A 27,224-nucleotide genomic window follows, 5' to 3' on the forward strand; every position below is an offset into this window, starting at 1 on the left:
CTCAGGATGGGCCAGAGGGTCACACAGCAGGTTGCATGGCAGAGCTCCAGAGGGGACCCAGGAGTCCTGGCTCCCAGCCCTGCCCTGCTCTAACCATTAGACCCCACTCCCCTCCCTGAGCCAGGGAGAGAACCCAGGAGTCCTGGCTCCCAGCCCCATGTACTGCCCACAGGTCCCCTCTGCTCCTCTATTAATGGAACTTATGTGTGTCTGATCCTCCCTTCAAATCTCCAGCTCTTTGCCTTGACCCCATCCAGTGGCAGGGAGTTCCGCAGGTTAATTCCATGTTGCCACGAAATGCAAATTAGCGGCTCTGGACCCAGCCACCCACCTGCTCAGGCAGTTACATCTGAGCAGGGAAAAGGCCACCCGGACGCCTGGGTTCTGTGCCAGGGCAGGGGGTTTGTAGACCCCCATCTGCAGCCTCCACGCTGCACGGGGAGGGAGGGGGGAAGTGAATAAGACTGAAACCCAAAGCGCTAAGGGGCCGCTGCCCATGCGCCACCCGCAGCCTGCAGTACCCTCTGCTGCCACAGGAGGGCACCATGTGGCAGGGACAAGGGTGCGCGGGTGTCATGCCAGAGGGGCCGATGCTCCACGTCCCGGCACCTTCACTGGGCCAGGGCCCAGAGCTGGGGGAAGGGAGAGAGGAAAGAGTGGGTTCAGAACATGCCTGAGACATGCCAACATGCTTAGAACACACCTAAAACATGCAAACATCCCCTCCTCCTTCCCCCAACCATTCCAGACAGGCCCTTGACCCAGCAGGATCTTTGGCTGCGTCCCCACAGCCCTGGGGGTCAGGGCTTGGGCTCAGTCCAGCCATCCTGGGCTCTGCACCATCAGGCAATCAGCACAGCTGGGGGTGGGCAGGGCTGGGCTAGCAGGGGCCTGTGGGTCGGGAGTGAGGGGCACCGGTGGGGCTGTGGGAGGGGCACACAGGGCTAGCAAGGGCCTGCGGGTCGGGAGTGAGGGGCACCGGTGGGGCTGTGGGAGGGGCACACAGGGCTAGCAAGGGGCTGCGGGTCGGGAGTGAGGGGCACCGGTGGGGCTGTGGGAGGGGCACACAGGGCTAGCAAGGGGCTGCGGGTCGGGAGTGAGGGGCACCGGTGGGGCTGTGGGAGGGGCACACAGGGCTAGCAGGGGGCTGCGGGTCGGGAGTGAGGGGCACCGGTGGGGCTGTGGGAGGGGCACACAGGGCTAGCAGGGGGCTGCGGGTCGGGAGTGAGGGGCACCGGTGGGGCTGTGGGAGGGGCACACAGGGCTAGCAAGGGGCTGCGGGTCGGAAGTGAGGGGCACCGGTGGGGCTGTGTTCTGTTTAGCGAGCTCACCTAGAAGAGGAGATAACTGGTTAGCAGAGAGATCAGGAAAACTGCTCCGAATCCACCTGCAACATGAAGCAAACCGCGGGAGAGGAAAACGTTACCACTCTAACCCGCGACAGCCCCCTCCCCTCCCAGGGCTGGGGAGAGAACCCAGGTGTCCTGGCTCCCATCCCCCTCGCTCTAACCCTCTACACTTCCCTCCCCTCTCAGAGCTGGGGAGAGAACCCAGGCGTCCTGGCTCCCATCCCCCTCGCTCTAACCCTCTACACTTCCCTCCCCTCCCAGAGCTGGGGAGAGAACCCAGGCAGTGATTTCCCTACACCCCTCCCGGGGGGGGTGTACACCCCCCCCCCCCGAATTTCCCAAACACCCCCGCCAAGTTTTGTGAGCTGTTTGGAAATCTGTTTGGAAATACCAATTTAGTGACTGTTTGGAAATCTGAATTTAAACTGAAACATTAATACACACTTCAAAAGCTTATAGAGTGAATGATAAATAAGTGTATCTGAAAAAGTATACTAGATTTGAAAAGTATGAACATAGACTAGCTTCCTTGCTTCCTTATACAGCTGTTGTTTTTTATGATATCAATGCATTCATTTCGGTGATGTTGGCCAACCTAATCATTTCAAATTATGATTTGTAAGCAAAGTCTAAACAAGCTCTCCCTGACAGCTAGTGATGAGCTGGGGGCTGGGGGGAAAGGCTTCAGGGCCAGATTATATTTACATTCACACCTAATCTACCTAGGTATCCAGCAAACAGCTGTGTTGCCCAAGTGGTAGATTTTGGCTGGGGTTGGGTTACAAACCACTTGAATGTGTGGGGAATGGGGGATGAAATGTTGCTGTTCTTGGCTTGTCTACATCACAAAGTTGCAGCGCTGGTGAGGGGGTTACAGCGCTGCAACTTAGGAGGTGTACACATCTGCAGGGCATCACCAGCGCTGCAACTCCCTGTTTGCAGCGCTGGCCGTACTCCCGTTTTGTCTCGGGTGTAGAGGATCCAGCGCTGGTAATCCAGCGCTGGTAATCAAGTGTAGACACTTACCAGCGCTTTTCTTGACCTCCGTGGAATAAGCAGGTATCGCAGCATACCTGAGGAAGCCTCTGGTAATCAAGCTGGTCTCCTTCCCCGGTTTGCTCTCGCGTTCCCCGAACCCCCGAGCAAGCAGGTCTCCTTCCCTGCGGTTTGCAGGGGGGTTCGGGGAACGCGAGAGCAAACCGCGGCGAAGCAGGTCTCCTTCCCCGGTTTGCTCTCGCGTTCTCCGAACCCCCGAGCAAGCAGGTCTCCTTCCCTGCGGTTTGCTCTCACGTTCCCCGAACCCCCCTTGAAGCCGCCCAACAGCGCTGCAGTGTGGCCACATCTAACACCACTTGCAGCGCTGGTTGCTGTAAGTGTGGCCACTCTGCAGCGCTGGCCCTATACAGCTGTACTAATACAGCTGTAACAACCAGCGCTGCAAAATTGTAGATGTAGACATATGAGTAAAGGGCAGTAGAACTGTACTTAACCTGTGATTTGAAGGCATCAAGAGAGAGGGTGGGGACCTGTCCCTCTCCCTTGTTTAAAGACAGAGCTGATTATGATCCATAGAGAGTCTTTTGTTCTCTTAAGTGACCACTGCAGCTGAAATCACTGACCATCAGGTCTAAGTGCTTAGTCCTGTTGTGGGGACAGTGTTCCTGTGGGGACAGTGTTTTTGTGTAAGAGACAGTCCAGACTGTCACGTGAAAGCAGCTCTGAACTCTGAATCTCCACTGGCCAAGGACAACACCGGTGAGTGGAGTGTGGAGTGCGGTGGAGGGAAAAGTGAGGGGCATGTTAAATAAACGTTTGTTTGTTGGACTATATTTTAGTCACTTTGCTCCAGATTGTTAGATTTGTGACTGGGAATGGAAACTTAAATAAATGTTTCCTAGTAGGCCAAGATTTTTTAAATGTATTATTTGCCAAGGTTGTTATCTCACATTGTTGTTATCTTGGGAGGTCATTATGTTGGGGAGTTTCTGTACTAAACATTTTTATTATTATTAATTTTTACATAAGAATTGTCATACTGGGTCAGACCAATGGTCCATATAGCCCAGTACCCGGTCTTACAACAGTGGCCAAGGCCAGGTGCTTCAGAGGGAATGAACAGACCAGGTAATCATCAAGTGACCATCCCCTGTTGCCCATTCCCAGCTTCTGGCAAACAGGCTAGGGACACTCAGAGCATGGTGTTGCATCCCTCCCCATCCTGGCTAATAGCCACAGATGGACCTGTTCTCCAGGAATTTATCTAGTTCTTTTTATAATCCTGTTATAGTTTTGGTCTTCACAGCATCCCCTGGCAAAGAGTTCCCTGGGCTGACTTAATATTGTGTGAGGAAGTACTTCCTTTTGTTTTTTTTAAACCTGCTGCCTATTAATTTCATTGGGTGACTGCTAGTTCTTGTGTTATGTGAAGGATTAAATAAAATTTCCTCATTCACTTTCTTTGCACCAGTCAAGATTTTGTAGACCTCTATCATATCCCCATTAGTCATCTCTTTTCTAAGCTGAAAATTCCCAGTCATTTTAATCTCTCCTCCTGTTTCATTTTAATCTCTCCTCCTGTCTCATACCCCTAGGATTTAACTATCTTGAATAGTTTTGTATCATCTGCAAATTTTGCCACCTCATTGTTTACCCATTTTTCCAGATCATTTATGAGTATGTTGAACAGTAATAGTCCCAGTACCGACCCCTCAGGGATACCACTATTTATCTCTCTCCATTCTGACAACTGATAATTTATTCCTACCCTTTGTTTCCCATCTTTTAACCAGTTACTGATCCATGATAGGACTTTCCTCTTACTCCATGATGGCTTACTTTTCAAAAGTCAAATTAAATGAAATACTTTTTTTAAAATGTATATATTTTTAGAAATCTGGACCTGTTACGTGTTTGGTGTTACTTGCATTATTCTTACGTTAAATTTGCATAATCCTAACAAATCATTTACTTTATTCATATCTTGTATTTATCTCATTGGTCCTGACACCCCCCCTCATAAATGCGAACACCCCCTCTAATTTCAATTCCTGGGGAAACCACTGCCCAGGCATCCTGGCTCCCATCCCCCTCGCTCTAACCCTTGACAACCCCCTCCCCTCCCAGAGCTGGGGAGAGAACCCAGGCGTCCTGGCTCCCATCCCCCTCACTCTAACCCTCTACACTTCCCTCCCTGGGGAGAGAACCCAGGCGTCCTGGCTCCCATCCTCCTCACTCTAACCCTCTACACTTCCTTCCCCGGGGAGAGAACCCAGGCGTCCTGGCTCCCATCCCCGCCCTTGCTCTAACCCTCTACAGCCCCATCCCCTCCCGGAGCCGGGGAAAGAACCCAGGAGTCCGGGCTCCGGGCTCCAAGCTGTGTCACCTGCTGTTTTTACTGCACCTCCTACCTGAGTTTCCAGGGGGGTGTCTCCAGGCACCGCTGCGGTCAGAGCGCTGCCCGCCACTCTGGTTCCTGACCAGGAGGCGCCCAGGACTGGCTTTAGGTACAAAGCAAACGGGACAGGCTCAATTCTCTGCTCATTCAGCAGGGGGCGCTCCAGCTCGGGCCAGGGTGGCACTAGGGGGCGCTGGGCTGCAGGGAGTGGGGGGGCTCAGCAGGGGGCGCTCCAGTCCGGGCTGGCCCCGATGCCCCAGGGTGGCACTAGGGGGCGCTGGGCTGCAGGGAGTGGGGGGGCTCAGCAGGGGGCGCTCCAGTCCGGGCTGGCCCCGATGCCCCAGGGTGGCACTAGGAGCCTGGGCTGCAGGGGGTAGAAACAACCAGGAACCACGGGGAGGAATTCAAAGAGCTAAACCACTCACCTGTGTAGTGCATCCTTCTCTCCTTACCCTGGGGACAAGGAGAATATCAGGATAGATGTCCTTCACTCTAACCACTAGTCCCCACTACCCTCCCCTCCCACAGCTGGGGAGAGAACCCAGGTGTCCTGGCTCCCAGCCCCCCCATTCCTGCTCTAACCACTAGACTCTAGTCCCCTCCCAGAGCCAGGGGGAGAACCCAGGTGTCCTGGCTCCCAGCCCCCCCATTCCTGCTCTAACCACTAGACTCTAGTCCCCTCCCAGAGCTGGAAGAGAACCTAGGAGTCCTGGCTCCCAGCCCCCCCCCCCCCCCCGCTCTAAACCACTACTGCTTCCCCCTTTTCTTTCTGGCCCCCCATCTCCCCTCACCGCACCGTTGCGTCGAACACAAGCAGGGTGAGATTCATGCAGCTGCTCAGGGTGATTCCCCATTCGCCCACATCCAGCACGGAGGGGTGATGCTCACTGGGCGGGTAGGTGGCGATCGCTCTGTTCTGTGGGGGCAGAGATGGACCCAGTCAGGGGTCAGGGACCTTCCTCCCCCTACATGTTGTGGCCACCTCCCAAGGACAACGGGTTCCAATTCATGACCTCTCCCTGGAGCCAACGGGAAATCGCTCTCCTCTGGTTGAGGTCTGGGGGGCTCTGACACACAGCTGGGCAGTTCTGAATTCGTCCAGTACAGGGGCGGCAGGGACACACACACAGGGGCGGGGACTTTGGGGAAAGGGTTGGGGCCTCAGGTAAGGGGTGGGCTGGAGGCTGGGCAAGCACCTACATGAAAGGGGGGATGTCAGCACCTATGCGCACGTACACACACACACACACACACACACACTCTCTGTTTTGTACCCTGTTAGATGCTGCTGCCCCATGCTCCACTCCAGAGGCAGCTGCAGCTCAGTGCCAGGCGAGGGGTTCCCATATAACCCACCCACCACACCCCAGAGAGGCTGCGTCTCATCAGCTCCATAGAAGATCAGGGTTGGAAGAGAGCTCAGGAGGTTCTAGTCCAAACCCCCTGCTCAAAGCAGGACCAATCCCCAGACAGATTTTTGCCCTAGATCCCTAAATGGCCCCTCAAGGACTGAACTCACAACCCTGGGGTTAGCAGGCCAGTGCTCAGACCACTGAGCTCTCCCTCCCCCAGAAAAGCTCACCCCGTGCATCCATTGCATTTTCTTTTCTCCTTCCCCGGCGTCCAGCGGGAGGTCGATCCGGTGCGAGGGGGCACTGGCTTCGCATGGGTAGCGGAGCGTCTCCTCCTGGACTGCAGCCACTGCAAGGGGGAACAAGCCCAGGGCTTGCGGGGGGCCTCAAAAGCACTCATGCAGCAGCGAAAGGGTTAAGCAAGGCAGGCCAGGCCAGGCCCCCCCAGGAAAGAGCAGCCAATGGGCATCTCTCCTGATGTCACGCCCCCAGCACAGCTGGGGTCTCATTGACTATGTGCAGGGTCACAGGGCAAGTGACAGGAGGGGGTAGGAGTGAATGTGCACCAGGCCCGTGCAAAACCTTGTGCACAAGACAGAATGTGTGCAAAGGCCAGGGGGAGGCTGCGCACTGTCCCTCCCAGCCCTACCGGTGCCCCTCACTCCAGACCTGCAGCCCCCTGCTAGCCCAGTCCTGTGCCCCCCCCAGCCCTGCCAGTGCCCCTCACTCCCGACCCACAGCCCCTGCTAGCCCAGCACTGGGCTCCCCTACTGAGTGTGCGGATGTACGTGTGGACGCACGCGGGTGCCTAGCTCTGAAGAGCCCTGGCCCGACATCTGGGTGCCGAGGCCAGGGAAGGGGGAAGAAGCAGCCGGGAGGCTGCAAGGTGGCTGGATGCAGGGTGGGACTCGGCCAGTCTAAGCTGAGGCCCTCATGTGTGATTCCGTCGCACAGACACGCCTGGGCCCCAGGGCTCTGCTCCGGGGCTCTGCTCCGAGCTGCACTTTCAAACCGCCCGCAGGATTTGCATGAGATGATGCAGAATGAATCACTTTCCTCTGCCAGGCTGAGCGCTCAGCCCCCAAGAGCGCTCAGCAGGGAGGGAGAGCTCCTCGAAACACCCCTCCGCCCTGAGCCAGCCAGTCTCCCCCTACCAGGGCTGGATGGGAACCGGCATCCCCTTCCCTGCCCCCCAGAGCCAGCCAGTCCCTGCCTTGGGGCCGGATAGGAGCCAGAAAGGCCCTGGGTCCCATTTGCCAAAAGCTCCTTCAGCGCCCAGGGTGGGGGTCGGCGATCGATCCTCCCACGCACTCTGGGTTTGTGGGGGGTAAGGAGCTGGGGGGAGTGCAGACGGGGCTGCAGAGGGGCAGGTTGCGAGTCCCGCAGCAGGAAGGGTGGAGCTGCACCCATGGCTGGGGTGGAGCACCAAGCTGGCTGCAAGGGGCTGAGGACGAGTGGTGCCCAGCCGGGTGCCAGCAACAGGCAAGGCCCTGGGACATGTTCGGGCTTGAACTGATCATGACTCTGACGTCCTGCAGGCCCCGCTCCATCCACCCTGCAACAGAGCTGGGGTGACAGCCCAGGAGTCCTGGCTCCGAGTCCTCCCCTCCCCTCTACCCACTAGACCCCACTCCCCTCCCAGAGCTGGGGATAGAACCCAGGCGTCCTGGACCGCATCCCACCCCGATCTAACCACTAGACTCCCCCCCCCCCCCGAGGATAGAGCCCAGGCGTCCTGACTCCCTGGAACTCCACTCAGCACCCTCTTTGAGGGGCCCCCACATCCATTGGGGGCTGCACCCCCCCACCCACTCCCGCAGGTCCGGCAGGGCTGGCGCTTACCCCCGGTCACACCTGAGCAACCTAGAGCCACCAGCCACAACAATGTCGTGAGCCCCATGGTCCCCCAGCGCAGCAGGACCCAGTGGCGGATTTCGGGGGGGCTCAGGGGGTTTCCCGCTCCGCTCACAGGAGCTGGGAATCAATGCGAGGCGCCACCTCTCACAGCTGGGCACAGACTAGACTCACTTCCCCGTCCCGTGATGACTTATGTCACATACGTGGCTGGAAATTGCATCACTTTCCCTGGGCGGGGCGGGGCAGGGCGGGAGGGGGGCAGTCCAGCCCAGCCTAGAGGAGCAGGCAGGGCCGGCTCGACTTCCAGCACTTACAAAACAAAAATCACGGTCCAGGAAATCCCCTCTTGGGAAAAGGGGAAACTGAGGCACAGGGGAGAGCTATTTATTCACCCCGAGAGTTGGGAATAGAACCCAGGAGTCCTTGCTCTCAGCCTCGCCCCCTTGCTCTAACCAGTAGACCCCACTCCCCTCCCAGAGCTGGGGAGAGAGCCCAGGAGTCCGGCAGAAGTGCTCCCTTGTCCGCCAGTTCTGGTTATTGGTGAGGCTGAAGAGGCGGGAGACAGTCCAGTGAGGGAGGCAGGGTCGTTGCCAGCTGGCCGGGCAGTGGGTTTAATGGAGGCTGCTTGGTATCAAGGTCCCCTCCTGTCGAGAGACCCCAGGGAGAGCTGCTCCCAGCTGGAGACAGGTACTGGAGCTGGGTGGGCCCATGGGTCTGACCGGGAGGGCAGGGAGAGGGTGGGATGCCAAGCTAGATGGGCACGGGACCCATGCATTTCATCTCGGGCAGGGAGAGGGCAGGAGACCGGGCCAGAAGGGAGCATTATTCTGGTGTGGGTGGACAACGGTGCAGGTGAGGAGGGGCCGGGGGGGGATACCAAGTTGGACTGGTCCTAGGTGCTATCTGGAGCAGGGGGATGGGGAGTGGGGTGGGCATACCAGGCTGGATGGGCTCATGGATCAGATCTGGAGGGACTAGGGGGGGATACCAGGCTGGAGGGGCCCATGGACCTGATTTAAGGGGGCGGGGAGTGAGGTGGGGAGTGGGGCGGGGATACCAGGCTGGATGGGCCCATGGATCAGATCTGGAGGGACTGGGGGGGGATACCAGGCTGGAGGGGCACATGGACCTGATTTAAGGGGGCGGGGAGTGAGGTGGGGAGTGGGGCGGGGATACCAGGCTGGATGGGCCCATGGATCAGATTTGGGGGGGCGGGGGTGGGGGCGGGGAGTGAGGTGGGTATAGCAGGTTGGATGGGCCCATGGATCTGATCTGGGGGGGCTGGGGCAGGGGTGGGGAGTGGGGCAGCGATACTGATATGGATGGGCCCGCGGGTCCGATAACTGCCCCCCGTCCCCGCACGTGTGTGTGTCCTGCTGTCTCTGTCCCCAGGGACCGGGCAGGAATTTGGGGGGGCTGCAGTTCCCATGCTGGGGCCTCTGTCTGCCCCTCAGGCTGCCGGCCCTGCTCCCTGCCGGGCCGTGGGGGGGTCAGCAGGTGGGGGGTCCTGGGGATGAAGCAGAGACGTCTCCTCAGCAACTAGGGTCTTTAGCCACCTCCCCCATCACCCCATCCCTCCAGGGTCCTGCCTGCCTCCCACCCCCCTCCCTCGACTCCCCCAGGTCACCCACCAGAACCCCCCCCACATTCCAGCCCCTCCCCTCTGGCTGGGGGGTGTGAGGGAGGCCTGGCTCCATGGCCTGGGGGTTCCCCGCAAGACATCTGGGTTCGATCCCCGTCTCTCGCTCTCCGGGGCCTGGCGCTGGGTCTCTGGAGCCCGCCCAGGTCTGGCCCCTGGTTCCCTCGGGTGGGAGCCGCGCGCCGGCCGGGCCTGATCCCCCAAGGGCCGGATCCTGGTTTGACCCCGAAACCAGCCTCCCCTGGGGAGATGGCCCCTTCCTGCGCTCAAGGGCGACCCCCTCTGGACAAAGGTCTTCAAGGCACCGTCTGGGGGATTAGTGGGGTCGTCCGCCCCCCTGGGGACACGGCAGGGTGGTGAAGGGAGCCCCCCATATGCAAGGTCACCTCGTCTTGAGTCCTCACCTCCTCCAGCTGTATGCGGCTTCGGCCAGGATGATCACGAGGACCAGCAGGACCCCGGCGGCCAGGGACAGACGGACGATGGCAAACGGGGGGTAATCCTGCCTCGGAGGGGTCCCTAGAGGGAGGACAGGGACAGGAGGTGAATGCACCATGCTGGGGGGGACAGTGTCCCCCCAACTCCCTATGGGAGAGTTGGGCCAGCCCCACCCCCCAGTAAAGTTTTCCCCCTCCCCCAGCAAATCTATAGAGAGCCAATTCGATCAGCCAGCCAGAGACCCCTGTACCTGGCCGTGGGCTGCCCGGGCGGGTGGGAGCCGGTGCTGCTCCAGGCTGGGTCGGGTTGGTTCGCCCTGCGGGACCAGAACCAGCGTCTGTTGGGGGTGAGGAGGGTAAGTGGGAGAAACAGCGACTCAGCAACCCCCCCCTCGCCCCATCACTGTCATTCTCAGTGGGGAGAGTCCGAGGAGGGGGGGATTTTAGTGGCTGCGACAGTGCCGGCTCGGCAGCCCCTGAACCCCGACTGCTCTGTGCATCCCCAGAGGTGGGGCGTCCCCCTGCTCTGCAGCTCTCCTGAGGGCAGGGATCCCCCCACCCTCTGCCCCAAGTCTCCAGCAGCTGGGAACCCCCCAGTGACCCTGCTGAGTCCAGGGCGCAGGGCAGAGCCTGGCTCTGAGCATCCCATCGGTGCAGAGCCCTGGAGGGTCTGGCTGGGAGCGAGGACCCCGACCCGGGCCCCTCACCTGCTACTACCAGCTGCACGGGGTCGCTGTGGGGGGAGCTGATGGGCGGCTCTCTCAGGCTCTCGTAGCTGCAGGTGTAGCTGCCCCCGTCCTCCCGCCGGACATTGGGGATGCGGAATTCGGCCGTCGAGCCGGCCGGTTCCGTGTGCCACCGCGCAACACCGGCCCGGTACAGTTTGAATCGCACGCCCTGCCGCGGCCCTTGGCAGGAGATGGTAACGTCCATCCCCGGCGCGATCTCCCCGCTGGAGCTGAGGGAGATGGAGGGCTTGGAGTAGTGAGCTGGATTCGGGGAAAGAGGGAGAATTGGCGTCAGACCCCACGTTTGCAGGGATCCTGTGGCCTTTTCCCAGCATGTCTGACCCACTATCATCAGAGCGAAACGTTGGGCGGGCAGCGGTCATCACGTCCAGCCCCCTGTGCTGAGCCTCGACCTGCCCTGTCAGGCGCCTGTCCAACCTGGCCTTAAAAATCCCCCCCGACGGGGACTCCACCACCTCTCTCGGGAGCCATTCCAGAGCTGAACTTCCCCCAGAATTAGAAAGTTTCCCCGAATAGATCTCTAGCCGTAAACTACGTTAATTTCTTCTTCCCTGGCCCTTGATGGACACGGAGAACAATAGATCACCGTCCTCTGCACCAGATCAGAAGACTTATCAGGTCCCCTCTCCGTCTTCATCTCCAGACTATACATGGTCGATTTTTTCAATCTATCCTCGCAGCTCATAGTTTCTAACCCGCTCGGCTTCATTCCTCTCCCCTGGACTCGCTCATGAGGCCCCAGAACTGGGAGCGCCGCTCCCTCTGAGACCCTATCTTGAAATGTAACTGAATAATAATAAAATAAATACACATTCAATACGCCCATAGAATCTGTTCTCCAGTGTCCCCCTTCCCGGCTCTGACGCCACAGAGCCTTGTCTGTGTTCCCCCCCTTAGCAAACATGATTCCAATTTCCCTTCTCTTTCCTGTTTGACCCCAGTTTATATCGTGATTTCTCAGCTATACCTTAATGAATCTTTTTACTGAAATTTACCTAACCAATCCTAACACATTGTAACATGATTCTCTAACCCAGTGGTCCCCAACCTTTTCATCTGTCGGGCGCCGGACGAAGGACCGTGGCGGTGGTGGAGCATCCGCCGAAATGCCGCCGAATTTCTGTGGCATTTCGGCGTCGCCGCCTCTCAATAACGTCACTTGTTGGCGGCAAGCAGCGTCATCGAGAGGCGTCACCGCCGAAATGCCACAGAAATTCGGTGGCATTTTGGTGGATGCTCCACCGCCAGCCAGGACGCGGGCATATTTAGATGCCCCCGTGGGCGCCGCGTTGGGGACCCCTGCTCTAACCAGTTATATCCCACTATCCTCATTAACTTACACCTGGCAAAATTAATTATACAGAGACAGAAACAATTAGAGAACCAGGCAAATTAACAATAGCAAAGTGGGGGCCATAAAGCTAAAACACAGAAACGAGGGCTGCACAACCATAACCACTGAGAAGTGATTTCTTGCCAGACAAGATTCTGTCAAACTAAGTTTTCTTTAACCATCTTAAGATCTGTTTCTTTATCTGGTGGGGATGGGCACCATCAGGACAGGATCCTCTTCCTAACAGGCCAACGCCACCTTATTTCAGTGTGATGGATTTGGGATGTGAGGATGTGACATTCACTTCCCAGCTTATGGCTGCCCCTGCTGCTTAGCCAAACAGGCCTCAGACTGTCACCGTGAGAGAAGGCCCAGATACAGGAGGACTGTGATTTTGATTCTTTGTTTTATAAGCCGGTAATGAGCTAAGTGATAAAAATACACCTAAGTTCTTAAAGTCCAGGCCTTTACGGGCAGGCCTGAATATCTGCATCCTAACACCCACGTCCATTCAGTTAAATGTAATATGGAATAAAATATGGAAATAAAATAGAATAATATTAGCGTGCGGTACATTTTACGTTACAGGTTTCATATGTTTTTGAAATAAAATAGGATTCTCCTAGGTTAAAGTCAGTTTAACAACTTTCGGAAATGAGATGAATGGTTTTGAAATACAATTTCCCCAAGGCTTTGCCAAAACTTTGAAATAGAATAAATAATTCTACTAAATCCTTCCCGTTACAGACAAGTGCACATTTGATTTGAAAATATTACACCACACGGTAATATGGGAATTGGGGTCCAATGGGTTAGAGCAGGAGGGGGCTGGGCACCAGGACTCCTGAGTTCTCTCTCCAGCTCTGGGAGGGGAGTGGGGTCTAGTGGTTAGGGCAGGGAGGGCTGAGAGCCAGGACTCCTGGGTTCTTTCCCTGGCTCTGGGAGGGGAATGGTGCCTAGTGGTTAGAGCAGGGGTGTGTGGCTGGCAGCCAGGACTCCTGGATTCTCTCCCTGGCTCTGGAAGGGGAGTGGGGTGTAGTGGTTAGAGCAGGGTGGGGGGCTGGGGGCCAGGACTCCTGGTTCTCTCCCTGGATTTGGAACAGGAGTGGGGTCTAGCAGTTAGAGCGGGGGGGGGCGGGAGCCAGGACACCTGGGTTCTCTCCCTGGATTTGGGACAGGAGTGGGGTCTAGCGGTTAAAGCAGGAAGGGGCTGGGCACCAGGGCTCCGGGGTTCTCTCCCTGGCTCTGGGAGAGGAGTGGTGCCTAGTGGTTAGAGCAGGGGGCTGGGAGCAAGGACTCCTGGGTTCTTTCCCCAGCTCTGAGAGGGGAGTGGGGTCTAGTGGTTAGAGCGGGGAGTGGCGCTGGGAGCCAGGACTCCTGCGTTCTGGTACTAGGCTATAGCAGACACCCCCTCACCTTCTACCACCAGCTGCACGGGGTCGCTGTGGGGGGAGCTGACGGGCGGCTCTCTCAGGCTCTCGTAGCTGCAGGTGTAGCTGCCCCCGTCCTCCCGCCGGGCGTTGGGGATGCGGAATTCGGCCGTCGAGCCGGCCGGTTCCGTGTGCCACCGCGCGACCCCGGCCCGGTACAGCTTGAACCGCACGCCCTGCCGCGGCCCCTGGCAGGAGATGGTAACGTCCGTCCCCGGTGCGATCTCCCCGCCGGGGCTGAGGGAGATGGAGGGCTTGGAGTAGGGGGAGTCTGCGGAGGGATGGACACAGGTTGTAAAGGCACAGTGTCCTCTATGGGGGGAAAGGTCCTGTACCCCATTCCCCACCCCCCTGAGCTAGCCAGACTCTGCCCTGGGGCCAGATGGATCCCGGCGCCCCCTAGAGGGGAGAGACTCCGTGCCCCATTCCCAGCCCCCCTAGCCAGCCAGTCCCCGCCCTGGGGCCCACTGTCCCCTATCCTCGAATTTACCCCTCCATCCTGCTCCCCTGCTGTCCCCTTCTTCAGAGACAGGGGCCCCACCCCCCCATCATATCTCCCAGACCCCACCTTGGACAGGCGACTCATGAGCAGCAGCCAATGGGAGGTGGGTCCAGATGACGCCTGCAATGAGAAGTGGGTGTTCGATGCCGGCGGGGGTGGAGGGGGAATGTGAGACCACATCCTGCCCACCCCGTGCTACGTCATCGGGGTCAGAGTCATGTGCCAGCCTGTGGGGACTTCGCAGCCGTTGCTGGCCAGTGTTTGCAGCCAGCCTGCATCAGATGTGGGGTGCGATCATGGATGTTAACCCTGAATCCTAATGATGATGCACCAAATGCTGCTGCTGGCAGATATTTCCCTGGGGAAATCAAGAGTTTTAACCCTGGCTCCATCGTGCACCTACAACCTGAGGGGGATGCAGAATCTGGAAATCTGTCCCCGGACGCCAGGGTCTATGCACGAGCCAGGGCCCTCGCTGGGGAATTTGCACCTTACTCGCTGAGGAATCAGGGGTCTGGCTGTTGACTGGGGGTTGCTGTGCCTAGCCCAGAGTCCACAGGGCTTTGGGTGTGGGCTGGAGTGGGGGTCACCGTAGGAAGAGTTGCCCGACTTGGCGGGAGGCGGCGCTGGGAGGCAGATTCCAACCCGGAGGCACAGAATAGGCTGGCGGGAGTGTGCGTGTGGGGGAAAGCGGGGGCGGGACACTGCTTGTGCAATGGGTAGCCACTGCCAGTCGCATGCTACCAACTTCCCCAAAGCGCTGGGGGAGGGGACATTCCAGCAGGCCCCCCCATGTCTCTCCTACCCAGGCACCATCCCATGGGAGCAGCTAATACAAGCTGCTTTCAGGGATTTCGTTTTTGGGGTCCTGGCCAAATCCAGCCCCATGCACAGTCCCACCACACACACCCCTCCCAGCCCAGTCTGTGTAGGAAGAGCTCCCGAGCGCGGGTTAGGGGAGGGGGCATTGTGGAGCTAGGCAGAGGGCTGTGTGTGGGAGTGAGGGGGAGAGGGTGGGCATGGGGGGAGCTGTGGGGTATATAAGCATGGGGCTGTGTGGGGAAGGGCATGGGCTGGTGGTGGGGGCAGGGTGTGTGATGGGGCTGTATGTGGGAGGACAGGGGTGGGTTGTGGGGGCAAGGGGTATGTCGGGGAGCTGTGGGGGAGGAGACGGACTGGTTGTGGGGGGAAGGATGTGTGTTGGGGGCTGCAGGGGGGGAGGACTTGGGCTGGTTGTGGGGGCAGAGTGTGGGGGACAACTGGGGCTGGTTGTGGGGGCAGGGTGTGGGGGGGCAGGCTGTGTGTGGGTTAGGGGGCTCTCCCTGGCTCCCCCCTCACAATGGGGACCCACCAAGGACTCAGGAAGGCTGAGCCGCCCCGTCCCACCCCCTTGGGGAGGAGAGCAGACTCCCGAGGGCGGGGCGCAGGGACACACTCACCCAGGGCGAGGAGGAGAGCAGGAGCCGGGCCCATGGCGCTGGGGACACAGAGGAGGAAGCGGCACCTGTGGAGTGATGGACGGTGCGACTGGCTCTGGGGAGGAAGTGCCTGACTCGGTGTCTCAACAGGAAAATCTTTTCCTGAGGCCTCCCAGCACCCATAGTCTGGGTTTCACAACAGCCTGTGGGGGACGGCCCCATGGCAGGGACTGGCTGGCTCAAGGGGTGGGGGAAGGGGGCACCAGCTCCTATCTGTCCCCAGGTCAGGGACTAGAAGACTCAGGGGGGCTCTTCACGCAGGAGTTAAGGGAAACTGAGGCAATGGGGAAACGACCAATGTCTGATGGCCCAGGGGCAGGTGGACGTGAGTCAGTTTTGTCTCTCCAGGCCGATCTGAGGGGTCTGGAGTCTGCAGGGGCCAGGATGTCAGAAGCGGGGGCATCTCATGAAGAGGCCAGGATCTTCGGCCAGGGGGGAGCATCTCCTGCAGGGGCCACAATGGTGGAGCTGAGGGGACTCCTCTGTACGCCGCTGAACAACAACAAAGCCTCATTCAATGGAAAACAGCCTCCACACCCCCTGCAGGGGGGATTCAGAACTGCCCTGCTCTGTATCCTAGCCCCCGCACTGCTCCCCGCAAGTGGCGATTCCCATGTCACCCCAGAATTAGGGTCTGGGGCCCTTGCGGAGAAGTCTCAAGAGGAGGATTAGCTGTGGGGATCTCCCTGTGCCCACACTGTCCGGTCTGGGGTCCTGAGGAGGGGAACATCGGGGTCACAGGGTGATGCCCCCCCGATCTCTTGTACGGGCACCGCCCAGGGATCACTTCCCCTTAGCGATGGATCCCCCAGCACAGCGGCGAAGGGATGACCCCATGGAGGGGATGTAAACAGCCAGCGCCAATTGGTCACGGGCACCAGACCCTTCTGCAGCTTCGCTCAGAGTCAGGCTGTGAACCCTGGTGACCTAGACAATTGATGCCCCTCCCCAGAGGTGGCCGCATCCCAGCACCGGGTGAGGGATCCCTGTATAACCAGTGCCCCAACTCAGAGGTGGCTGCATCCCAGTGCCGGGTGAAGGGTCCCTGTATAACCAGTGCCCCACCCCAGAGGTGGCTGCATCCCAGCACCGGGCAAGGTGTCCCTGTATAACCAGAGCCTCACCTCAGAGGTGGCAGCAACCCAGTGCTGGGTGAGGGGTCCCTGTATAACCAGCCCCCGCCCCCCCATCTCCCCCAGGTGTTGCACACATTCCTGGCATTTGTGGTTCTGTGTTTATTACAAATCTGGAGATTAACAGGAAGCAAAATAACATAAACAACAAACTCAGCACATCCCCTCCCCCGCCCAGTGGTGAGCCCCGCACACCGGCCCCTATATGTGGGTCTGGGCAGGGCAGGGGGACAGCAGTTTAATGGGATGGGGCTGGCATGGGGGGAGGGCAGTGTCTCCCCTAAATTTTCCCTGGAAGCAGAGTTTTCCGGGGCTGGTGCTGCAGGGGGGGTGAGTCTGTTGCCCCCAGGGTCCAGCGCCCCATGGCTGTGGGGGGCTCTCACTGCAGGGTCCCCCGGCTCACATTGATCGCGGCGTACACACTGGGCTGGGCAGGCTCGGGGGCAGAGGCCGGCCCCCCCCGCTTAACCTGCAATGGCTGGTGGTTCAGCTCGGCGTAGGTGAGTCCATTGGCGCTGAGCTCGGGCTCCTGGGGCTTGGAGAGGAAAGAGTCACTGGGGTGTGGGAGAGGTGGGGATGTGTGTGTCTGGGTGGGTGTGTGGGGGGGTGTGTGTGGGCATGTGTGTGTGTGTGTGGGGTGCGCACATACACCAACACCGCTGCCTGCCCCACAGGGCCCGACAAGCTGGGGGCAACAGGGATACACACACACACACACACACACACACACACACACCCCCTGCAATCCCAGCTGCGATCCCATAAGCCCCTCCCAGCAACCCGACCCCCACCCTAAAATACTGAGTGTGCCAGGAAAGGCTGGGGGGGGGGAGGTGTGAGGGGCTGCTGGGGCCCATGTGGGTCAGGGTTGGAGGTCAGGCCCCATGGGGGAACAGGGGACACTTACCGAGGTCTGCGGCTGTTTCCCTTTGTCGATGGAGGCGTCTGCAGAACAGAGACACCTGCTGAGCTGCACCCCCGGCCGGCCCAAAGCAGAACCCCACACCCAGGTCTGACCCCTCCATCCAGCCAGGGGGTCAGAGCCCGGAAGAGCCACCCCTCCCCCGCCTCACAGCATGGGCCAGGGTCATTAGCTCCATGTTACAGAGAGGGAAACTGAGGCACGGAGATATCTGGGGGTTACAGCGGGGGCGGGGTGCTGGGAGTCAGAACACCTGTGTTCTCGCCCTGGCTCAGGAGGGGAATGGGGTCCAGTGGTTAGAGCAGGGGGCTGGGAGCCAGGAGTGGATGGGGACCTAGAGCGGGAAAGGAGGGTGGTCCCAGGATGCTCCTGGGAGTCCAACACTCTCAGCTGACACCAGCTATCTCTGGGGCCCTCTCCTTAGCCACGCCCAGCAGCAGCTGTAAATCAGGCCCTGCCCCAAATGGGTGGAGCCCTCACATGCCCCTCCCCTCCCCCAGGGGTCCTGCCCCCCCCCGGTACCCCCTTGGGTGTGCTACTCACAGGTGGGGTCTTGCTGAGCCGGTGCCTTTAATGCTCCCATAGAGCTGGTAATAAAAGAGAAAATCCCCTTGTAAATTTCATATTCCCCCCCAACACACCCATCGAGCCCCCCATCCTGCCTCACACTGAATACAGTTCCCTAACCCCCGCTTGTCCCAACCACCAGACCCCACCCCCATCCCACTCTGACCACTAGGCCCCACTCTGCTCCCAGAGGCAGATATAGAACCCAGAACTTCTGGTCACTCTCCCCCCCCCCCCCGCTCTAACCACTTCTGGTCACACCCCCCATCCCTGAGTGGGGACAGAACCCAGGAGCCCTGTGACCGAGGGAGGAGGAGCCGGGTTCCTACCTGCTCGGTCTCGATGCGGCTCCTTTTCCTGCAGAGGGACACAAACCAGAATCGCCCATGAGCCCATCGCGATCCCCCGGTACCAGCACCCGGCCACTCACCTCCACAGGGCAGCAGGGATGGGGGTGCCTGGGAGGCCCCCCTCTGCTGCTGGTGCTGAGTCTGGATCCCTCCTGGGGTGGGCCAGACCAGTAGGGGGCAGCGCAACACCATAGGTCAGGAGGAGGCACAGATTAACTCAGGGGGCTTTTCCTGTCCCCAATCCTCCCTCATTAGTGACTCATTATAACGAACCTGATCCAGGCCAGTCAGCTCCTGTCTCCCCAGGTACCAGAGAGGCAGGGTACCAGTGGCTCATTATACAGGGACCCACTCACCCCCCCGCCCAGTGCTGAGATGCAGCCACCTCTGGGGTGGCACAGCTGTGTGTACAGGGATTACCTACGTAACAGCGCCCCCTGCTGAGCCCCCCTGCTCCCTGGCTTTACCTGCACAGTCCCCCATCCCAGCCGTGACCCCATCTCGCCCTGCTTAGCGGCAGGTTTAACCCTTCCCTCGCTGGGCGGGGCACTCACTGGCTCGGGTTTTTCGGAAGCAGACAAAAGCCACGAGGAGGAGGATGGCGGCTGCTGTGCTCACCCCAGCGATGATGGGCCAAGTCATCAAGTTTATTTCTGCAGGAATAGAACCATCGTCTATCAGGGCCGGGGGGACTGAAACAGGTGGCCGTCCCACTCCCGCCCCGCAACTCAGCATCGATCGTCAGGGTCATTCTGGGAGTGGGGAGGGAAATTTTTGTAGCTGGGGCAGCTGGGCAGCCCCTGTGCCCCGACTCCTCTGTGTGTCCCCAGAGCAGGGGCAGCCCAGGGAGCATTCCCGGCAAAAGTCCCCCTGCTCTGCAGCTCCCCCTGGGGCAGGGATTCCCCCTCCATCAGCCCCGAATCTCCAGTGTCTACTCCCCGGCCGGATGTCCCCACTTCTGGGCTCAGGGCAGAGCCTGGCTCTGAGTGCCCCATCAGTGCTGAGCCCCCGAGTGTCCGTCTGGGTGTGGTGCTGGGAGTGGGGACACCGAGCTGGACCCCTCACCTGCTACCACCAGCTCCACGGGGTCGCTGGGCTGCGAGGAGACGAAGGGCTCTGACCGGGGCCGGTAGCTGCAGCTGTAGCTCCCTCCGTGCTGCCGGCCCACGGTGGGGATGCAGAACTCAGCCCCGGCCCCAGCAGGGTCCATGTGTCGCTGCGGGTTCAGGTCTCCAGCCTTGTGCAGGAAGAACCTCACGTCCCGGCGCTGCCCCTGACACCGGATGGTGACGTCTGCCCCTGGGGCGGTGACCCCAGTGGGGCTCAGAGAGATGTTGGGTCTGGGTAAGCTGGGATCTGTGCACAGGAGACAGTCTGTGAGAGCCAGACATGGGCACCCACCCAGCCCCGGCCTCCCCAGCCCACCCCAGCCCTGGGCACATCCAGAGGATCCTGGACAGAGATTCTCTCCCAGATCCCAGAGTTTCCCCCACCAGAATCCCTGCCTTGTGAGCTGGGCTCCCAGCCCCACAGACACCGAACCGCGGCTTCCTAGTTCTTGGGATCCTCATATATCCATGTGTGGCCTCTGCCTCATTCACTGCATCTGGCCTGCCCTGGGTGTGTGTGGGCACGGCCAAGCTACCTGCAGCTGCCCAGGCTGGCTGCTCGAGGACAAGCCGCCCAGGGCACCGGGTGCACACGCGAGTGGCTAGTCCTGCCCTGCCAGGGCTCCATTGCTGTTTTCAGCTCCATCTGAGCTAACCTGGGTGCCGCCTGCCAGCCCCCAGCTGCAGGGCAGACACCCGACAACAGCCCACAGCTCTGAGGTGATCCCGGGATGGTGGCTCCCTGCCTCCGGCCTGGCCACAATCAGGGTCACGCTCATCTGGGCTGGGAACAGAATTTCCTCCGGGGCCAGGCCCAGGCTGAGAACGAGCTCCCCCAGCAGCCAAGGGCCCCCCAAACCTCCCCATCTCCAGCTCCAGGGCCAGGCACCCTCCCCCGGCTGGCCTGCTCCGTTATCGACCCGGGGCAGCACGGCCATTGACTCCCCAAACTGCCCCAGACCAGACCCTCCGCGGAGGGCGCAGACCTCCCCCGGGGAGAGGAGAAGAGAGAACGACCCACCCGGGATAGACGGGGCCACGTCGCTTAATGCTCGACTGGCAGGCGCCCGACACCGGGTGACCAGGGCAGCGTCAGACCATGTGCAGGGTAGAAGGCTGCTCCCCCCTGACTGGGACCCCCCAGTGACTCCGTCCCCGCTCCCCGGCCGGGCACCCCCTCTGCGGGGCCCAGAGCTCAGGGTAGAGCGTGGCTCTGAGTGTCCCACTGGCGTGGAGCCGCCCTGTGGGGCTGGCTGGTGGTGGTGGTGGGGCTGGGAGCGGGACACTGAGCTGGGCCCCTCACCTGCTACCACCAGCTGCACGGGGTTGCTGGGCTCTGACCAAGTGTCAGGATCTGAGCTGGGGGAGTAACAGCAGGTGTAGCTGCCTCCCTCTGCCCAGCTCACTTTGGGGATGGGAAATTCGACCCCAGCCAAGTCCCCGCCCCGCGCTGCTGCGTTCCTGGCCCCAGCCTTGTACAGAGCAAACTCCAGACCCCAGCGCTGACCCTGACACCAGACGGTCACGGCTACCTCCAGAACGACCCCCCCCCCCTCGCTGGGGCTGAGTGAGCTGGAGGGTTTGGGGGAGCTGAGCTCTGCAGTGGGAGGGAGACAGGGCGTGAGACAGACCCCGGCAGAGCCACTGCGCCCCGTCCCCAGCTTGGCGCATCAGCAACAGGGCAGAGACAGGGTCAGGGTCACCCTGGGATCCAGGGCACCAAGGGAACCACCTGAGATCTCCTCCCTCTCCACATGCCCACCTCCAGGGGGCTGAGATCCCCTCACCCTCCGACTGGCTGGATGTCCCATCCATTGGGTGCCAGGGCTCACGGAGACACCCTGGGGCCTGGCTGAGTGTGGGGCTGGGAGCCGAGGTGCCGGGCTGGGCCCCTCACCTGCTACAATGATCTGCACAGGGTCACTGGGCTCCGAGTAGACAGTTCCTCCTGATCTGTAGATACAACGACAGGTGTAGCTGCCCCCGTGTTCCCGTCTGGCGCTGGTGATGGGAAATTCAGCCTCAGAGCCGGCAGGGTCTGTGTAAGACAGATAGTTCCCATTTCCAGCCTTGTAGAGTTGGAACCTCATGTTCTGGTGCTGATGCCAACATCGGATGGTGACGTTTCCCCCCACGGGGATCATTCCACTGGGGCTGACGGAGATGGAGGGTTTGGGGTAGGACCCCTCTGGATTCACAAACAAACAGGCAGTAAGTGGGGGTGACACAAACCGCGTCCGTCTGACTCAATCCTCTGCCCATCTGTCGCTCCGGCGTTTTACCCCCCACCCGTCCCTGGGGTGCAGCCCGGCACCGTGGCTCACAGGCAGGGTGAGACACAGGAGGGGGAAAGGAGATTTCCAGTCTCTGGTTCCTTCAGTTCTCCAGGGTCAATTCAGCCCTGTCCCCGCTGCAGTCAGAGGTGACTCCAGATTGACCCTGGGGGGGGTTGAGATCAGAGTCACCCTCCTTCTGTTTTTCTAACATTGTAGCACAGCTGCAGCTCTGCTGAAGTTGGGTTCAACATGGATTATTCTTTAAAATATTCTAAAAACCACATTTACTCCAATTGTCCGGCAACGTGCTGCATGCACAGGAGTGCGAGGTGGGGTTCGTGGGACAAATCTGAGTCCTTTGAGCAAAGGCTCCGAAAAACACATTTGCAAAATCCCCCGGTTGTTCTAACATTTTCCTGCCACCCTTGGGGCTCAAACTCTGGCTCTGCTCTGCCCCAAACCACTCTCAGCTGCTGGGGATTTAGCTCCGCTCTGCATGGTGCCGGCGGCCCCTTTGGGGATGGGATATTCCCAAAGCCGTTCAGGGGACGTTCCGACTGCCGGGCCGGGCTGAGCCTGACCCACGAGCAAAGCAGTGACACACGCGTGTGCAGCAAGCCGAGGGTGAGACACAATGGGGCCTTGCTCCAGTCCCTCTGCGTGTCCACGTCTTACAGCCCTGCTCTGCCTGACCCGTTCCCCCGGCTCCTGCCAGCCCCCCGGGCACAGTTCGGGGACACTGCGGGGTGGCTGGTGCCTTCACTCTGTATTTCCTGGGGGGAAGAGCTTTGAGTGCCGGTGAATTCACCCTGTGTGGTGCCCGTCTCTGTAATGAGTGGGGCAAGGTCTCAGTCCCCACCTCTGGGTGTGGAGGGGAGCAGAGGTCCGACAGGATCATCCCTGTGGTGGATCTGCGCCCCTCACCCCCCCACCCACATCCTTTGTCCTTAATGTGGAAATTCTCCCAGCTGCCCCACTCTCCACAGATACTCACCTCCCGACACCCTGCTCCACCCGGCCAGCCAGCAGCCTGGAAAGGAGACGGACCGTTAGGGACCAGATCCCAGAGCAATTGCATCCTACACCCTGGGCTCAGATCTCCCCATGGGCACACACCCTGGCTGTCTCTGATACTCACCGAGGAAGAGGATGGTGACAGCAGATGCCATGATGGGGCAGTGGGGGACCCCTCAGTGCTGCCACCAACACCCCAGTGCTGAGCTCCACGGAGCCTGAGGCCCGAGTGTGAGCAGAATGAGGAACTGCGCCCAGGGAGCCGGTGATGCACTCAGCCCCTTTCTTCCCCATCAGCTGGTTTCTCTGCAATCTCCAGCCCAAATCTACCGCGGTCAGAGCAAAGCCAGCTCCCTGCAGCGCCCAGAAAACCACATCCCCTCCCGCAGCTGCCCAGACCCCACCCCCGCCATCACATTCTGTCACGGAGTATGGGGGAGTCCGGCTCTGCACCCCTCTTCCTGGGACTCACAGTGATCCACAGCCAGCCAGTAAAACAGAAGGTTTATTGGACAACAGGAACGCAGGCTACAGCAGAGCTTGTAGGCACAACCAGGACCCCTCAATCTGGTCCTTCTGGGGGTTCAGGAAGCTTTGACCCCAGCTTGGGATTCCCTGAATTCCAGTACCCAGCCCAAAACCGAAACTGAACTCACTTCTCCAGCTGGCCCCTTCCTTTGTCCGTCTTCCCGGGCAAAGGTTCTGACCCCCTGCCCCACTACCTGGCTCAGTTATAGGCTCAGGTCCTGTCCCTCACTGTCACGGAGTCCCCGGGTGATGCTCTGGAACTGCTCCCCACCAAGCCAGGCAGGACTTTGGGGAGCCTCCTCTCCCTTGGAGCAGACTGTCTGCAGGGCAAGCAGCTCACACGGCTTCACCTCCTGGGTCTCTCCTTGGAGCATTCAGCATCCTCTGCCCCTCTGTGCGCTTCCCACAGCGAGCCCGCCCCGGCGGGGTCCTGAGGAAACCACAGGGTCCTGCACCCCCACTTCACAGTCAGACGTGACTCTCAGCCAGCCAGTAACACAGAGGTTTGTTCGATGACAGGAACAGGGTCTAAAACAGAGCTTGTAGATACAGCGAACCGGACCCTTTGGCCAGGTCCATTCTGGGGGTCAGTGAGCCAGACCCCCAAGTCTGCACTTCACTCCTCGTCCCCAGCCAGCTCCAAACTGACTCACTCTCCAGCCCCTCCTCTCTGCTTAGCCCCTTTCCCGGGCCAGGAGGTCACCTGATCTCTTTGTCTCCAACACCTTCAGCTGGCACCTTTGCAGGGGAGGGGCCCAGGCCATCAGTTGCTAGTAGACAGGGTGTCAGGCATTTAGGTGCACTGGCCCTTTGCTCTGCAGCAATCACACACCCTTATTCCACCACCTAGATACTTAAGAACTGCCGAGGGGACACTGAGGCACCAACACAGTATTCAGAGCAAACATTAAGAACATTCCCAGTTCGTCACACTCACCTAAGTCATCCCCGGCTCTCCCATCCCCCACACAGACAGTCCCTACTGCATCACACATTCCAGCCCCACATGGGAGCTGTCCAGTTCAGAGACCAGCTGGGAAAGGGGAAATCTCAGGAGGCATCAAGAGGTGCCCAGGCTGCCCTGACTTTTTCCAGCAGGCCCGTCTAGCCTCCCTGGAGCAACAGCTCAGAGCAGAGGAGGGCTCTCCCTCCCGCACAGGGCCCCCCACAGAACAATCCTCTCCCATGGAGTGGGGCAGAGATTCCTTCCTGACCTGGCTGGGCCCAGCACCTGCCCTGGAGCATGAGAGTGGAGAGGCCTGGTCAATCCCCTTCTTAGGTAGTGTTGCTGCAGATGCTATTCTTAGCCAAGTGGCATGAGACAGAGATGGGACAGAGGGCTGGGGAACCAGTGGGTGGTTTCTGACCCCTGTGAGGTGGGGAGGGCAGGAGGGAGGGATACAGTTAGATCCTAAGTTGCTAAATCAGCAGCCAAAAAATCTGGGAAAAGAGGAAGTGTGACCAGAGCCGACACTCGCTTTCTGTTTCTTTTACTGCCAGTGAAACTCACCGTAAACCTGATTTCCCGGCAGTGACCCTGTAATATATCCTGGTTCTGGGGTGTAGTAGTTAGAGCAGGAGGGCCCACTGCCCCCACAAGTGATCCTATCTCCGCTGGATGTGACACACACTGCCAGCACAGGGAGAGGGGCGCTGGGGGCTGCCCAGAGGGTGCTGGTTTGTGGTTCTGTGTTTATTACAAATCTGGAGATTAACAGGATACAAAACCATATTAAAGCTGCCTCAATGTGTCCCCTCTGGCGACGAAGTGGGACTGTTCTTAATGTTTCCTCTGAATACTGTGTTGGTGCCTCAGTTTCCCCTATGCAGTTCTTAAGTCTCTAGGTGGTGGGATAAGGGTGTGTGATTACTGCAGAGGAAGGGGCCAGTGCACCTAAATGCCTGGCACGCTGTCTCCTGGCAACTGATGGCCTGGGCCCTTCCCCCCTGCAAGGTGACAGCTAAGGGTGTTGGAGAACAAAGGAATCAGGGGACCTCTTGGCCCGGAGGAGGAGGGGTTGGAGAGTGAGTCAGTTTGGAGCTGGCTGGGGATGAGGAGTGAGTGCAGATGTGGGTGTCTGATTCACTGTCCCCCAAAATGGACCCGGATGAGTGGTTCTGTTCTCTGTACCTACAAGCTCTGTTTTAGACCGTGTTCCTGTCATCTAATAAACCTCTGTTTTACTGGCTGGCTGAGAGTCACTTCTGACTGCGGAGTGGGGGTGCAGGACCCTGTGGCTTCCCCAGGACCACGCCGGGGCGGAGTCGCTGTGGGAAGTGCACAGAGGGGCAGAGGATGCTCCAAGGGTCAGACCCAGGAAGGTGAAGCCGTGTGTGCTGCTTGCCCTGAAGACAGTCTGCTCATAGAGAGGGGACTTCACCAGAGTCCTGACTGGCTTCGTAGGGAGCAGGTCCAGAGCATCGCCTGGGGACTCTGTGACATCTCCCGCTCCTGGTGCTGAGCACCCCACAGCCCCCCAAATGTTGGTCTCATAGACTCATAGACTTTAAGGTCAGAAGGGACCATTATGATCATCTAGTCTGACCTCCTGCACAATGCAGGCCACAGAATCTCACCCATCCACTTCAATAACAAACCCTTAACCTATGTCTGAGTTACTGAAGTCTTCAAATTGTGGTTTGAAGACCTCAAGCTGCAGAGAATCCACCAGCAAGTGACCCATGCCCCACGCTGCAGGGGAAGGTGAAAAACCTCCAGGGCCTCTGCCAATCTGCCCTGGTGGAAAACTCCTTCCTGACCCCAAATATGGTGATCAGTTAAACCCTGAGCATGGGGGCAAGACTCAGCAGCCAGCACCCAGGAAAGAATTCTCTGCAGTAACTCAGATCCCATCCCATCCAACATCCCATCACAGACCACTGCGCATACTTACCTGCTGATAATCAAAGATCAATTGCCAAATTAATTGCCAAAATTAGGCTGTCCCATCATACCATCCCCTCCATAAACGTATCAAGCTTAGTCTTAAAGCCAGATATGTCTTTTGCCCCCACTGCTCCCCTTGGAAGGCTGTTCCAGAACTTCACTCCTCTAATGGTTAGAAACTTTCGTCTAATTTCAAGTCTAAACTTTCTAGTGTCCAGTTTATACCCATTTGTTCTTGTGTCCACATTGGTACTGAACTGAAATAATTCCTCTGCAGTGGGAAGGGGGACAGTAGCTCGATGGGATGGGGCTGCAGCAGGGGGAGGGCAGTCTGGGGCATCCCCCTTAAATCTTCCCTAGAAGCAGAGTTCTCTGGGGCTGTCACTGCAGGTGGGTGAGTCTGCCGCCCCCTGGGGGCTGGCGCCCCATGGCTGCGGGGGTTTTTCACTGCGGGGCACCCTGGCTCACACTGATCACGGCGTACATGCTGGGCTGGGTGGGCTCGGGGGCAGGGGCTAGGCCCCCCGCTTGGCCTGCAGCGCCCGGCCGTCCAGCTCAGTGTAGGTGAGTGCATCGGCGCCAGGCTCCTGGGGGTGGGAGGGTAGAGAGTCACTGTTGTGTGTGTGAATCCACCAATGCTCCAAACACGCTCCCCGCAATCATAGAATCATAGAAGATTAGGGTTGGAGGGGACCTCAGGACATTCTAGTCCAATCACCTAGTGGTTAGAGCAGGGAGCTGGGAGCCAGGAGTGGATGGCAATTCCTTGCAGGTCAATGGCTGGGAAGGTCTGATGGAGAAGTGAATGGGAGACACACAAAACCCCAGGCCTGAGGTGGGAGAATGGGGGGCCCACAGAGGATGTCCCTGAACTAGATGGGGAGGGGAGGGTGTCCCCCAGAGAGTTGGTGGGGAGGG

At 59.3% G+C, this 27,224-nt stretch overlaps 1 protein-coding gene and 1 pseudogene across 2 annotated transcripts; both read right to left on the minus strand.

Annotated features, from left to right (window-relative positions):
- Positions 1-8,378: 8,378 nt before the first annotated feature.
- LOC127036988 (T-cell-interacting, activating receptor on myeloid cells protein 1-like) lies at positions 8,379-15,562 on the minus strand. 2 transcript variants are annotated; one of them, XM_050928281.1, is made up of 7 exons: positions 15,482-15,562; positions 14,109-14,162; positions 13,527-13,811; positions 10,736-11,017; positions 10,280-10,366; positions 9,996-10,110; positions 8,379-9,459 (listed from the first exon to the last, which is right to left on the minus strand). In XM_050928281.1, exons 1-7 carry the CDS (start codon positions 15,513-15,515, stop codon positions 9,150-9,152), a joined length of 1,167 nt encoding a protein of 388 aa, XP_050784238.1. In that variant the 5' UTR covers positions 15,516-15,562; the 3' UTR covers positions 8,379-9,149. The 2 variants fall into 2 exon arrangements, with proteins under 2 accessions (XP_050784238.1, XP_050784239.1); XM_050928282.1 differs by lacking the exon at positions 10,280-10,366.
- A 1,225-nt stretch (positions 15,563-16,787) lies between these two features.
- LOC127036985 (immunoglobulin superfamily member 1-like) overlaps positions 16,788-27,224 on the minus strand; it is a 42,118-nt pseudogene continuing 31,681 nt past the window's right edge.

Source organism: Gopherus flavomarginatus, chromosome 18 (assembly GCF_025201925.1).
Source record: "Gopherus flavomarginatus isolate rGopFla2 chromosome 18, rGopFla2.mat.asm, whole genome shotgun sequence".
NCBI classification, from domain to species: Eukaryota; Metazoa; Chordata; order Testudines; family Testudinidae; genus Gopherus; species Gopherus flavomarginatus.

Bases quoted from the DNA above. Each gene is read 5' to 3' on its own strand.
- LOC127036988 (XM_050928281.1), bottom strand. From the start codon at position 15,515: ATGGGCCCGGCTCCTGCTCTCCTCCTCGCCCTGG. The intron at 13,812-14,108 runs GTGGGGTCTGGG...ATCCCTCCGCAG, and splicing joins TCATGAGTCGCCTGTCCAAG to ACTCCCCCTACTCCAAGCCC. The intron at 9,460-9,995 runs GTGAGGACTCAA...CTTCATCCCCAG, and splicing joins GCCGCATACAGCTGGAGGAG to GACCCCCCACCTGCTGACCC.